Source organism: Lolium rigidum, chromosome 1 (genome assembly GCF_022539505.1).
Source record: "Lolium rigidum isolate FL_2022 chromosome 1, APGP_CSIRO_Lrig_0.1, whole genome shotgun sequence".
Lineage (NCBI taxonomy): Eukaryota > Viridiplantae > Streptophyta > Magnoliopsida > Poales > Poaceae > Lolium > Lolium rigidum.
The window spans coordinates 46263513-46279440 of NC_061508.1; the positions used below are offsets into that span (position 1 = coordinate 46263513).

Below are 15928 nucleotides of genomic sequence, written 5' to 3' on the forward strand. Positions count from 1 at the left end.
TATTGTTATTGATAATTTTTATGCAAGGCTTTCAGGAGAATACAAGGACTATCTAGATGTCTGTTTGGAGTGATCTTTCACAAGTAATAAGGTTGAAGCTAAGTGGGATCTTCTTGAAACAATTCAAAGCAATACCGAAGATTGGGATAATGACAAAGGTAAAGAATCATGTATAAACTATGAGTATGATTGCATTAAGTCTTTCGCTGAAACTACTGATTTTCAAGAGCTTAGTGCTAAATATGGTCTTGATCCTAAAATTATTGTTGATTGTTGTGGAGCTTTTGCTTCTCATGTTAATGTTCCTAAAGGAAATTGGGACATGTATCATGAACCTTATAAAGACACTTGCATGAAAAATGAAACTGTTATTAATGATTGCAATACGCATGCTCAAACTTCTGAAAGTACTATTTATAAGCATGATAATTTTTGTGGAGTACTTAGACCTTGTGAAAAGAATCAAATCAAAGAATAATATGGTATCCATCACAGGAATGAAAAAACTAGAATGTGGGACAGGGCTTTAAATGATCTTGGTGAAAAAGTTTGTGCCCTCTACCCTTTTGTTCGTGAACTTTGCTATAAAGTAGGTCATTTCAATTTTCAATGCTCAAGCTATGATAATAGCCTTTCGAATCCAATGATTACTGCAAGTTTGTATTCTGATGACGTGATCACTCCTAATCAGCAAGATAAACTTACTTTATTTTTTGGGTTGTGAAGACTTATCAAGGAAAACTTTTTTTTATAGATATGAGTGCTTTTGATATGAATAGCGTCCTTCATGGATGTCATCTTTATTGTGTTGATAATTGACATGAATACTTACATACAAAATATTGTAAAAGATGAAACTTTACCAAAATATGACAGGACTAATATGTGTTTTGTTCTTATTAATGAAAAGGGGGAATCCTTCAAAGTTCCTTCTATTGTTTCTGATAATAAACCAGGGTATGTGGAGAAGCTCCCTTTCAAACCTCTCCCTCCTAAAGAGAAGAAGAAGAAGAAGAAGAAGAAGAAGAAGAGAAGGAGGAGTAAAAGGACAGAGGGAACAATATTTTCCCCTAAACATTTTGCTTTGTTGATGAGTCTGAAGTCGATGATGTTCATATGCCTGTTACCTATAGTAGTGATCATGATTGGAAAAAGCATACTACTTTTGATATTGAAAATCTCTTTGGTACTAATTCTGAAAATGATGATGTTAACAATTGTTATACTATTAGTACTATCCATGTTCCTTCCGATGATGATATATTTACAAATGAACACACTTTGGAAGATAACTACTCTATTGCTTATGATGATACTATACCTAAAATATATGATGATTACAATGATCAATATGATATTTTCCACCTACTATTAAGGATAAAATTAATTATGATTACAATATGCCTCCTATATTTGATAATTATGGTGATGAGAATAATAATGATAGCTATTTTGTTTAATTTTCTCCCACTACAATTAATAATTATGACTATGCTTATGTGGGGAGTGATAATTATTTTATGCATGCGGCTCATGATAAGAATGTTGTATGTGATAGTTATATTGTTAATTTTATTCATGATGCTACTGGAAGTTCTTATGAGAGAGAGAACATTGGTTTTATGTATCTCAGCAATATTAAGTTTCACATCTCTATGTTGAAAATTTTGAAGTTGCACTTGTTTTATTTTCCTATGCTTGTTACTTTGTGCCTCCATGACTTTTTTATTTACAAGATCATTTTTCATAGGAAGTGGTTTATACTTAAATTTGTTTTATATTTACTCCTTGATGCTCCTTTTGCTTCAATTCATATTTCTTATGTGAGCATCTTCTCAAACTAATGTGCCTAGCTGAAAGGCATTAAAGAAAAAGCACTCTTAGGAGACAACCCATGTTTTATTTCTGTAAATTTTTTCTTTGCTGAGTCTTGGAAGTTATTAGCTCTGTAATAACCTCTCCTTATCATTTTTATTTCGTGTTTGTGCCAAGAATAGCCTCTAATAAGAGGAAAATAAGATTTGTGGAAGTTGCTGTCCTGAAACAGATTCTGCGCCGTCACCGTAAAAATTCGTATTCCCAGCTAGAACGTAATTTTTAGCATATGACTCAGGTTATTATCTAACTTTTGTTAGTTGAACACTTTTCGACTGAGCAACAGAAGATTTTTCAAAAAAATCGATCTTTACCTGATGTTCTGTTTTGATAGATTTCTGCCACTATTTGCATTTGCCTCTTAATCTCTTTCTTTTTGAGTTCTTTTGAGTAAAGAGCTTTTCAAGAAGTTGCTACAGCAGCTAATGTTTTAATGGATGTTTGATATATGTTAGAACTGAACCCAAATGGATTTGTTATTTTTATTGCACTAATGCTGCTAATAAGAATTGTGTGAAGTTTTGTATGAAGGAAGTTTTCAAGTGTAGGTAGAGAAGAAGGATGTAATGAGATGAAGTATGGACAAAAGCTCAAGCTTGGGATGCCCATGTCACCCCAAGAAATATCCAAGAGGTACAAGCGTCAAAGCTTGGAGATGCCTTGAGCATCCCCTCTTCATCAGCATAGCATCAGGTCATCTTTCTATACGCTATATTTTTATTGCTTCATATGCTATGTGTTTTTCTTGGAGCGTCTTTATTTTTGTTTTTAGTTTTTTTTGTTGTAGCATATGGTTGGATCCTATCATTCTTGTGTGGGAGAGAGACACGCTCCATTTTAATTGCATATAACACTCTAGTTTTCGCTCTTATTGTTCTGCGAGTGTTCTAGTTTGCTAGTACTGCGTTTAGCTCTTGGTTTTTCATTCTTATTTTGTCCAGATCTTGTTAGTTTTCTTTGTTTATGTATGATTAGGTCTCTGGTCTTTACTAATTATTATCTCTGAGAGTTGTTTCAAATAAGTTGGTTGGTGTTGGAGACGAGTAAAATGTTTCATGTCTATAGTGATGCAAAAGGAAGCTTGTCTAGACTCTGGCATAGACTTTGGCCAATCATGTTGGATGTTATTCTAGTCATATGCTTAGTATTTATTGTTGTAGCATGACTTGTATCAAATAGCTGAGAGTGCATAATGTGCTATTGAAAGAATGATGTGTTGTTTCCATCATAAAAAGCTATTGTGGTATTCTCATTTGATGCTTTATTGGGTTGACTTGGCACATGTTTACACCATGTCATGACTACAACCAGTCAACTAAAGCCTCTATGATCATTTAGTTTTCGACTTGTAATATCACTTTATGCTTTTATTAATAATGTTTTGTCGCTATGCATTATTATGGCCATTATTTCTCTCTTAGTTGGTCGCTCCCAATCTTTTGCTAGCTTTCGCCTGTACTGAGTATGAGCTCTACTCGTGCATCCAACCACCAAAAACCAAAGTTTGCCAATTGTGTCCACCATACATACCTATATGTGGTATTTCACTGCCACTCCAAAGTGGATTGCATGTGTTTTGTTCTTAGCTCATGAGGAAATATTGAATGGTTTATTCTCTTTTCATGACTTCATTCTGTGACTAGCATGCATAATGTGTTGGTCCATAATATTGCAAAAAGAGCAAGGCAACTGGATGCCCATCCTAAATAAAATATAAAATAAACAAATAATTCTCCGCACATTATGTACTGGAGAGATCCTAAATAATGGTGTGCATTGGAGAACTACATGGGAGCCGCTCTTGAGGTCACTATATGAAAGGATGATAGATTGTTTGATGCCATTCGTTGACATAGATATGCATACCTCTCAAAATATATTATTTCAACACTCCTATTGCATTCAAAATAAAAAGCTCTAGCACATGAGTAATTTAGCTTTCTTCCGCGCAGGGCCTTCTTTTTTACTTTTATGTTGAGTCTTCATCTTCTTGCTCTATGCACTAATTAAGAGAGCATAGATGTAATTCTAGGTATAATGTGCATAGTCCCAAAATTTATTATTGATTGATTCATGATTATGCTATTGCTTATTCTCAAATTCTTCGAAAGGTGTCCTGGCATTTATGTTTTGCTACTCCATAAAGGACAAGCTGAGTACCACTTTGATATATTTTATCTATGCTCATAAACAAACAGTTGCTTTTAATGCACAATTATTCATGATCCTTTGTTTGATTTACTTCTCATGTTGTTACATAGTTGCTAAGTTCTATTGTTAGAATTATATCTATCATGCTTATGTTTACAGTACTTTGATCCCAGCTCACAATACTTTACAATAACTTGATCAATATTGTCTTGGCTTCATGTCACCTTAAAAATTATTTTGTTATCACTTACCTACTCGAGAACGAGCAGGAGTTAAGCTTGGGGATGCTTGATACGTCTCAAACGTATCTATAACTTTTGATTCTCCATGCTTGTTGTACACCAATTTATATATGATTTGCTTACACTTCGTTGCACTTTTATACATTTTCCGACACTAACCTATTAACAAGATGCCACAGTGCCAGTTCCCTGTTTTCTGCTATTTTGCATTTCAGAAAAGTTGTACAGGAAATATTCTCGGAATTGGACGAAACAAAAGCCGAAGTCAATATTTTACCGCAACGACGACGAAGTCCGGAGGGGATACGAAGAGGGGCCACAGGGTGGCCAGACCAACCCTAGGCGAGGCCTGGCCGCGCCAAGGGGTGGTGTGGGCACCGACCTCGCCCTTTCGCCTATAAGAATCCTCCCGACGTGTGAACCCTAAATCAATCATCCTACCTCCATGTATGATCTTTATGTGATCATGAGCTTTGTAATCTAGTTGAATAAGTAGATGTTATTCTTCAACTATTGTGCTACTCAAGTGGTTTAGAGTAGCATAGTGAAGTGATAATATATATGTATTCAATTATGGTATCATTGTTGAGAGTGTCCACTAGTGAAAGTATGATTCCTAGGCCTTGTTTCCAAGCATCGAAATACCGTTTACAACCAGTTCCGCTACATGTTTGCTTGCTGCTATTTTTATTTCAGATTGCAATTACCACTCATAATCATCCATATTACTTGTATTTCACTATCTCTTCGCTGAACTAGTGCACATATACGCCTAACAAGTGTATCGGGTGTGTTGGGGACACGTACAAGAGACTTCTTGTATCGTAATTGCAGGGTTGCTTAAGAGAGATATCTTTGATCTCTACCTCCCTAAGTTCGATAAACCTTGGGTGATCCACTTAAGGGAAACTTGTTGCTGTTCTACAAACCTCTGCACTTGGAGGCCAACACTATCTACAAGAATAAAAGCGTACGTAGACATCACACACCCCAAGTCAATGATCAGCTGATGCATGTTGCAGACCTCATTGATTCGATGTCCAACTCATGGAATGAACAAGTTATCTCATGGAGATGCAGAAGCAATCCTGAAGATACCTATATGTGAGGAAATGGAAGATTATGTAACATGGCATTTTGATAGTAAAGGGATTATCTCCATGAAATCAGCCTATAAAGTGTATGCTCTCTCTCAATGATAACTGTCGGCGTGGGACTACCTGAGCACATGAAGTGAAAGGGAGAAGATAAAATGGAAACAAATATGGAATCTGAAGTGTCCTCCAAAGGTGCACCATTTCTTGTGGCCTGTTGGCCATGATAGCTTGCCAACACGAATGAATAGCGACGTCACATTGATCTTAACACTAGGTGTGTTGTTTAAACATTATGCTCAAAGAGCTCAGCTTTAAATTAATAAAGCCAGCAACATGCAAGGATACAAGGTACAACAAACACACGCTAGAACGAGTTTAAAAGAAACTAGCAAAGCGCTACAAGAACTACAGAGGTTCGGAGTCGCAACCGGCTACAAACACACTGAGGACCGAAGAGCCAAGCCACCAAGAGAACACTTTGAACAAGCCGGAGATCATTGTTGAAGAGAAGGGCCAAAGCCACAGACACAACACAGCCCACCCCAAGCCCCAAGCATCCCAAGGCAAGGCCTCAAATGAGGAACACGACGCAGAAGCGTCACCTCTGCCTAGCGAGAGACTAGGGTTTTCACCCGGGAATTGAGGGGTAAGGCGGGGCGGGGAAGACGAGGAACCTCAAAGGCGCCTTTAGGAAGGGAATGCCGAGGAAGCGCCACCGTCGTCATGGTTGAACAAACAACCAAGGGTTTCCCCCGGCCATCTGCATCCGCCACCAAGCCACTCACTTGCGACCATAAGCCGAAGAAGAGGAGATGCGGTCGCCACCGGAAGCCAAAGCCAGGTGCAGGCCACCAGAGTCGCCAACCGTCACAGCCACCTCCGCCTACCTCCGCGCCACCCAAGCAACCACAGAGGGCAGGAACAGCACCAACGGTCATCACCTTGTGGCAAGGTCGACACTGCCCACCTACCCAGGACCGCCGCCCCGGCTTCCAAGCACCCCAGCGCCGTCACCTCGAAACAAACCAGGAACCCCAAAGCCTTCGAACCATCCGAAACCCATGGGCAGCGCCACCCATGGACGCCACCCCACCGGGTGTGGATCCACGAACACCATGCAAGCAGAGCAAAAGGAGGTGTGGAAGAGCCCTCTCGACCAACACCCGGGAGGAGCCATCGCCCCTGCGCCGTCCTCCGAGCCGCAGCTCCTCGCTCCATAGCTTCCAGGGCCGGATCCACGCAGCGCCGCCAACCGGAGGTCACTGAGCCGGCCGCCGAGATCTAGGCCGCCAAGCCGCCTGAGCTTCAGACCCCGACAAGCACACCCAGCACACGTAGCCTCCACGCCGACGCGGCCCACTACGAGCGCCACACTACCGCCACCACCGCCGCGCGACGGGAAGATGAGCCCCCCCCCCCCCCGCCGTTGGCACCGTAGGAGCTTTTCCCGGCGGCACCCTTTGTCGGTGAGGAGGAGGGGCAGAAGTGGGGAGGGACTGGTGGCGGCTCGATCTAGGGTTCACCCTGCCGCTCGCGGGAGTGGATAGAGCGAACGGTCCCTGTGCTCGTTCCCACACTAGGTGTTTTGTATGTAACACGGGGTTCGAAAATGGTGGGCACTTATTCGTGGCATGCATTGCTGCCAAGAAAGCTTGGAGAACTTTATCTCTGGAGGAAGCAAGGCATTTCTTGTTGAACTGTGGTTCTGGGCTGGAATTACTTGAAAGAATTCTGGCCATGCCATATGAGAGGAAAATGAAATGTGTTGTATTTCTCCGGTGTTGGTGGATTGAGAGAAACAAAGCTAACAGAGGAGAGAGGAGGCTATCCATTTCTGAACTTCGGTTACTATATGCATGTATGCTGAAGAATGGACGATGGACTTGAAAAGGAGGTCAAACAAACTGTAAACAGAATCCGTTGCTGGCAACCACCACCGGTGGACTGGGTATTGCCGAATTCTGAGGGCTTGTCTTTTACTTCTAGAGTATTTATGGGGATGAGAGGGGATTATTTCGTATCCCGGAAAATCCCCACTAGTCCGTTTACTTCTTCTGTGTTGAACGACATAATCCCGAGATATCCCCTCCCATCCCTATATTTTTTGCCTAAATCAAAAACTAGGCCTTGTTTACTTCTCTCGTATTTTTCTTCCCAATGGGTATGGGGATGGGAGGAGATTTGGTGTTCATCCAATCCCCTCAAATACCCTTCCCCAAAAATACACTAGTATGATGGAGAGTTTTTGATTTAGGCAAAAAATATGGGGATGGGAGGGGAAATCTCGGGATTATGTCGTTCAAAACCAGAGAATTAAACGGACTAGTGGGGATTTTCCGGGATACGAAATAATCCCCTCCCATCCCCATAATTACCCTAGAAGTAAACAAGGCTAATGGAGACATGAATGTAGCTGAAGCAGGTTCAGCCCCGTTTGCAAGTGATGCGCTGCACACTGAGACTTATGCTCTAATAAAAGCAACTGAATTGGCTACTCGGCTGGGGTTTGGCAGAATCATCTTTGCCACAGACTATCAGACGCTCTAGCGAGCGGTCTCCTCCACCGATTATGATCTCTCACAGATGGGTGGCCTTTTCCGAGAAGCCAAGTTTCAGCTTACTACTGAATTCATAGAACATAAAATTGTGTATGGAGGAAATTGCAGTTTGCACCAGGTCTTGTTCCAGGCGTTGCAAAGACCACCAGGTCTACGTCTTTTTTGCAACATCCACCAGGTCCTGTACTAATCTGTTGCATTCTAGTCTAAGTTTTGATTTGCCTTGCGTTGATAGCCTTATTAGCAGTAGGTCCCACACAGCCAGCGGGTTGACCACGTCTAACCAGGCGAGAGACGAACCGACCGAGCTGCCCTCTCCACACCTCGTCTTCCTCGCGACTTCTCCCGTGAAGCGCCGCCACGAGGGCGCCGACGGCCGGCAAATCGCCGCCTGTTGGACGCCGATGATGGGCTCGGACGACGGCCTCGACTTCCTGCACCATCCTCCCCCTCCTGACGCGAAGCTAGCCCAAGGGAAGGTAGATCAAGGACTCCCGGCGGCGGCGGCAGCGGCGGCGGAGGCGGCGGCCGTCCAATCGGCGGCGAGCTTCTCGCCCACGAGTAACCCCAACCAGAATTTCTCCGTCGTCAGGTAAGGACGCACCCCAATTTCATCTCCTCCCCGCCGCTTTGATTAGGGTAATGTTGTAGCTGCCTCTCTTGAACCCTAGGTTTGCCACTGCCCCTTTCTAACATAGATCGACGTGTATTTCGTTAAAAACCTTGAATTTTAGGTGCTTATGTTTGTATTATTCACATGGTACGACCAATTTTGGAATGTGTTTAAGACCGAGTCTATTGTGCTGATTGAAATAACAAATCAGGGTGTTCCATGCTTTTGTGCTGATAGGATTTTGTATATTTGTGCAGCGAGGAGACAAACATCAATTCACAATGCAACATGGAGTGGCCATCTGATTGGTTTGTTGAAGAACCGAGGGCAATCCATCAAGATTGGCCCATGAATAACAGATTTGATGTGAATATGGATTGCAACATTCAGCAAGAAGTAGTGGATGATTCTTTCCAGATGGATGATATTCTGGGAGAAGATATTGTATATGAGTCTCATTCTAGTGATGAATCAGGTTCTGATTTTGAGGAGGATGTCGACTGGCAGAAAGAAGGCTACACAGATGTAGCCGAATTGTTCCCTGTACCTGAAGAAGATGAATTGGATGAGGAACCTGCTGTGGACAAGGCAGCTCTAGTGCGGGAAGCAAGAAGCAAAGCTGCAAAGGCCAAGGCAAGAAAGACTCGTGAGCTGAAGTTGAGGGCTGCTGCAGGAACAGTTGATGATGCATTTGTGCTTAGTGATAGTTGCAGTGATGACAATAAAGAGATCACTAATTCAGGTGATGACGATGGGGCTGTGTTGGAATCAGAAATAGTAAGCAGGAAGCACAAGAGTAGAGCAAAGCCGCTGAAGAAAAGAGTTTACTATGATGTGATGAAGGAAAAGGCACATGAGCAGCTACAGATCGAGTTGTGTTTTCATAATGTGACACAACTAAGGAAGGCTTTGGATGATTATCACATTGCATACAGAAGGAACTTCACATACTTGAAGAATAATAAGGAGAGAGTGATTGTTTGTTGCAGCTCGGAGGGAACTTGTTCTTTCATGATTTACTCATCTGAAATTGAGGGTGAAAGCACACATTGCATTCGGCAGATCAATCTTCCACACACATGTGGGACTACCACTGATACATCAAGGATCAAGAGCACTTGGATTGCAAAAAAATACGAGGATATGATTAGGAGTGATCCAGCCATGAATATAACCGCTCTCATCGATGTTGTGATGAGAGAACATGGAGTTGAAATATCCAAGCACATGGCATATAGGGCAAAGAATAAAGCACTTGAAGCTATAGAAGGACATGGAGATATGCAATATCTACGTATTAGAGATTACTTGCAGACCGTAATGGACAAGAATATTGGTTCTAGATGCCATGTAGCAACAATCCAGCCTACAAACAAACCTGAAAAGAACCCAAGGTTTCATGGTCTCTTCTTTTCTCTACATGCACAACTTGAAGGGTTTAAGAATGGATGCAGGCCTTTCATCGGTAAGCCGGCTAACCTCTCTAGTGATTATGCATTATTTCTCTTTCCCCCTTGACTCTCATATATCATATTTTAATTTATATGAAGGGGTTGATGGATGTTTTCTGAAGTTGGGTAATGGAGCCCAAGTTCTTGCTGCGACTGCTCGAGATGGCAATAACAACTTTTTCCCGCTAGCATTTGCGGTTGTTGGAACAGAAGATAAGGCATCATGGGCATGGTTTCTCCATCAGCTAAAGTATGCCTTGGGTGGTCCAGCAGGCAAGTTTGGCAATTACACCATTATGTCCGACAGGCAAAAGGGCCTCATAGCTGCAGTTCATTTGGTATTTCCTGATTCCTGCCATAGGTATTGCCTTAGACACATTTATGCAAACTTTATGAGTGCGGGACATAAAAGTGGGGATCTGAAAAAACTAGTTGATCGCGCTGCATATGCCTTTTATAAATATGACTTCGATGTAGCCATGGAAGAATTGAAAACCGAAGATAAGGAAGCATGGGAATGGTTGTGCAAAATACCTCCTATACACTGGGCACGACATGCATTTGATACAAATTGCAAGACTGACTTAGTTGTCAATAACATTAGTGAGGTGTTTAATAGCTACATACTCAAAGTCAGGGATAAGCCAATAGTCACCATGATCGAGTCAATTAGGACAAAACTAATGGCCAGATTTGCAACAAAGAGGGAAGGGGTAGAGAATGTCCAGTGGGAAATCACTCCAACTTATGTAGAAAAATTAGAGTGGGCGAAAACAAATGCAAGATGGTGTACAAATATTGTATGTTCAAAGAAGGATTTGTGGCAAGTTACACACATTGATAGAACTTATGAGGTTAATTTAGCTGAAAGAAAATGTGGCTGCTTCAAATGGGACTTGACAGGCATACCTTGCAAACATGCTGTAGCAGCCATTCACAAATCCAAACAATTTCCTGAGGATTATGTCAGTGACTTCTTTAAGAAGCCCATGTACAAAGAGACATACAAGAATTTGGTCTATCCTGTACCAGGACAACACGGATGGACCAAAACAGATTCACCCGACATAGACCCACCTGAGTACAAAACTAAGCGTGGAAGAAAGCAAAAGAAAAGGCGGAGAGGGCAACATGAATCATCCAAGTCAACTGTTCAAAACAGAATGACATCTATCAAATGTTCAAATTGTAATCTCCAAGGCCATAGATACACAAATTGTGTTGCACCTTTGAAACCCCACTTGGCAGCAAGAAAAGCACAACACAAGGTAATCTTTTTATTGTATTTTACTGTCCCATAACATATTTACATGTTTCATAATTCTGCAATGTTTACCAAATTTGACATGTTTTGTAGACCGTGAGAAGGTTGCCAGATGCTACTCCACCGCAAGCACCTCAGCGCCATGATGCTCCACCGTCGGCTCCTCAACGTAATGCTGCTCCACCGTCAGCTCCTCGGCGCAATGCAGCTAGTAGTTCTTCTCACGAGTCTACTGCCACAGGGAGGACGTCAAATGTGCGAGGGTATGAAGGGTCAAGGCTTTATTCTTACTTCACAGCCGGTCTAAACTACCAACAAGAGAATTCCCAGTAATAATGATTGTCAGGTTGTTTTGGCCTTTATTATGTGCACAATGGCTACATGTGGGTACTTTTGGATGCTAGTATAACCTTAAGACTGCACCAATATTTTGGTCCATGATTTATGTTGGATGTATGGCAGAGTTTGTAATGGCCATCTGGGACCATCATTATATTTGTACTTCTATTTGTATGTCATCTGTTGTTGCCAATTGATATAAAATGTCCAAGTTGTTCTTTTTATAAGGAGATATCATGCCAAAATTTTCTAGAATACTTTTCTTCAGGTTTGTTTGTAATAAAAGATGAAAAGGCTCAAACGTCATGCAGTATTTCTTGCTGCTAACGATTAGTACTAGACTAGAATGCAACAGATTAGTACAAGGCCTGGTGGATGTTGCAAAAAAGACGTAGACCTGGTGGTCTTTGCAACGCCCGGAACAGTGCCTGGTGCAAAGTGCAATTTCCTCTTGTGTATGTGCATCGTGCGTGTAATAAGCAAGAACTGTCACAAATCATATAATCTGTCTAACTAATATGAAATCACTGACTTTCAGAACTGTCATCCTAAGATGCAGGCTCACGCTTATCTTCAGCTTGGTGCATATACAGCCAAGGAAAGTTTCTTACAGCTAACTTCGGCCCAAGAAGAGAGCAAAACAAATATTCCAGATATGTATTATTCCAAATACTTACGAGTTTCAAACAACTTACTTTGGGGAAATTAGAAATGAACGATGTACTGGAGCTGCATCAGCGAAACAAGTTACTTCAAGCAAGAACACAGAAACATATGCATAAACCTCTGGCTGTGAAGATCCGGAGAAACACATTGATAAATCAAGTTATGGAAATTCTATTCAACAATCCAAACCAAGCTCTAGATGGAAGCCGGTGTCTAAACCAAAGCTCTTCATCAGAAATTGATAACTCATAGCACAACTGTAACAAGATTGCATCAGTTGACTGTCGATATGCCAAACCTTATAACAAGTTCTTCTCACTAGTACTTTCAACAAGTGTCAGCATTTCTTCTTTCCTGTTGTTGTTTCACTGAACAGCTCCATTGGAGCAGTCCAACATGGCTAGAATCGTAAGTATCGACAAGGCCTGGAACACTGTTGTCATAAGGATCAACTTTCCTGTTGTTGCTATGGTGAACACTATTGTAGATGAGGGAAGCTAAAGCGCATGCAAATTGAAATAATAAGCAAAACATTCGAAAGAAGCGGTTAATACACATTACAGGGCATGTTTGTAATGCAGGATTCCAAGGGAATTTAACAGGAACAAGTTCGTTTACTAAACAGACAGGAAAACTCTCGCATCCAAATGAAACCAAAAGATGCTGAAAGTTGGTTGATCTTAGAACAGATTGCAGATTCAGCAAGGCATGTTCAGAAACAATGTGTATGAACATGACATGTGACAAACAACTGATTCATAACTATGCCATGCTTTCTTCTATACTGGATGACGACCAAAACATATCAGAATTCAGGAAATGTTAGCAACTACCAAAACTGTAAGCCACATTCAATAGTAGACATCCAACATCCAGTTATAGTGCTAGAGGAACAACACAGAAACAGGACTTGGCAGCTTACTGTGCAGACTCCAGACTGAAAACTCCGTAGTGCAATAAGCATTTAAATACTTTTAGAGCTTGTTCTTGGTTCCTGCAATCTGAATCTAGTGGGCACTTTCCCTTTGAGAGTGGCAGCATAGTCTTCAGCAAGGCAAGGCGCAGCTTTCTTGTGAGGATTTATGAACTTCTCCATAAATACCTTCTCGCTCACCTGGGCTGCAGTATAGAAGCTTCGTTCGCGCTTTAGCAATCCATTTTCCTTAAGAAACTTCACAACATAGTACCGGGGTTTGAGCCGGGCCTCTAGGCTATAAGTGAGCATTGCCGGCCTGTGAGCAATGTACTCAGGCTCTAACCCAACCTCGTACATCAGGAACTCCGACATGCGCTGCAGCCTGTCTTGGGAGTTCCTCAGCACCACTGGAAGCTTTGCGACGGCAATGGCCACCTCAGCTTCCGACCACCCGAATGTCTTCCTCAGGAACTCCACCTTAGCAGCAATCTTCTCCTCACTGAGGAATGCGACAGCCAGCAGCGCGTGCCTGAACATGGCAGAGCCACGGCGCACACCGACATCCTCAGCGCGCTCCACCATCTCCTTGACGCGCTCCGGGTTGGTGGTGAGCAGCCTCGGCACAGGGACGCACAGCTTGACAATATCACAGTCACCTAGCCCGCACTCTCGCAGGAGCGCCACATTGGGCTTGACCACATTCTCGAGGTCAGAGCTGAGGAGGTAGGTGTTGTTCTTGAGCGCCTGGAGGAGGGTCTCGAACGAGCCGAAGAGAGGGACGTAGTACTTGAGCTTGGAGATGATGGTGGGGCGGCGGAAGCGGGCGGGGTCGACGAGGACGAGGCGGGCGATCTGGGAAGGGGAGAGCCCAAGGTCCCGGAGCTCGGCGAGGCGCTGGGCGAGGGTCTTGTCGACCTCGGAGCAGAGGAAGAGCGGGTCGTAGACGACGACGGCGGCGACATCGGCGTGGGAGAGGCCGAGGTCGGAGAGGAAGGCGCGAACGGCTTCGGGCCTGGAGGGGGACTTGAGGTGGGAGAGTACCTTGGAGGCCTTGACGGCTTGCTTCGGGGTGAGGTGGCAGGACGCGACCAGATAGTCCTCCACCGCGAAGGAAAGAGGGCTAGCCGACGTTGCGACGGCGGCGGCGGCGGTGGTGGTGGCGAATCGGGTATTGGAGAAGAGGCATCGGTGGGGGAAAGAGTTGAGGGTAGTGGCGGCGCGGGGACGGAAAGAGAGAAGGAGGATGTGTTTCTGGAGGAGAAGCATGGCTGGCGGCGGCGGCGGCGCAGGCGACAGCGGGGGAGGGCGCGGCGCCGGCGAGAGTCAAAAAATATCTAAGAAGGAGAGCGGCTATCGCGCAAAATGTTATCTTCCCAATTTCTGGATGATGAAGGCGAGCGGTAATTGTAAATGGGGATTTGTCCATCGTTCAGTTTTTTGGCACCCTAGGATTCAAAACGGACAGTCAAGATTGTACACTAAACCCTAATTTCGTTCTTTCTACTGAACCTTCAAGGCCTCAAAACACCACCCCTTCGGCATCTCAAGCAAAGAAATTGCTCCCCTAAAATTTTAATTTGAAGCCCCAAAAGGCTTCTGAGCAAGGTAATAGTCTAACTAGCTAATTGTACATGCTCTGGAAACAAATGCATTGTTTCATGGCATTAGTGGCTTATCCATATTCATCTATAAATGTATTACCTCTGTTTTGAAATACTCCCTCCGATTCATATTAATTGACTTCAATATGGATGTATCTAGAACTAAAATGTGTCTAGATACATCCATATTAGAGTCAATTAATATAAACCGGAGGGAGTATATAAATTTTTAGAAAGCTAGTTTAGCTTTAAACCACATTATCCGGGCGACGTTTCATTCTTGTGCCTCTCCTTTGCAAAAGGTTAATGCCTTGACCTTGCATTTGATCCTATGGATTCACAAGTCATGCTAGGGTGCTACACCAACGTCGTGTTCCCGTGGCGACGGTGTTGGTGTGGTGGAAAGACAAACCTCCTTCACTGGGATCAACCTGTTTTTATTGCTTCGTTAAGATTTTCTTGGATCCCACAACTTTTGTTTTCTTTTGTTGATCCTTTATGGTGCTTGATTTTTTACTCCCTCCGTCGCAAAAAAAAATGTTGATGAACTTTGTTTAGATACGAAGGTATATAGATATATTTCAGTTATAGATACATTTATAGCTAGAAAAAATTGAGCAACTTTCCTTGAGACGAAAAGAGTAGGTGGCATGCACACCATGTTCTTGTAAGTTGTAACTCCTTGCCTTAGCGGTTGATGACTTCATTAATTATTTATTTTAAATCTGGACTAAATAACTCCTTGCCTCGCCAGTTGATGGCTTCATCAGTTCAAATCTGGACTAATTTTGAACCCTATATACGGTTGTGCATCACACACATTGATGGCAAATTTCCCAAATAAATAATGTAATTTTACAATTAATGAATAAATAAAGAGATATCATCATGTCATATTTGAGATATCAAGTGATTGCGTCAAAAATAGATCTGAACACGAGGAATACCTAGTGCAGCCGCCTCTTCAGAAAGCCAATGCCGCCTCCATCTCCGCCTACCCATAGATTGGTTTCCCTTCCTTTGACCGGCCTTGCCAGCGTCGGGAGGGATGGGGAACCCAATACATGTGTGGAGTTTTAATAAAGGTAGTGTTTTCAGTATATTAGGTTAGATTTTTGATAGCCGTTTTCTTTTGGCTTCCGCGTCAATGAAGAT

The 15928-nt window shown here is 42.7% G+C and overlaps 1 protein-coding gene across 1 annotated transcript; it reads right to left on the reverse strand.

Annotated features, from left to right (window-relative positions):
• Positions 1-12850: 12850 nt before the first annotated feature.
• LOC124672431 lies at positions 12851-14509 on the reverse strand. The gene has a single exon (XM_047208659.1). It carries the CDS (start codon positions 14436-14438, stop codon positions 13221-13223), a length of 1218 nt encoding a protein of 405 aa, XP_047064615.1. The 5' UTR covers positions 14439-14509; the 3' UTR covers positions 12851-13220.
• Positions 14510-15928: the final 1419 nt, after the last annotated feature.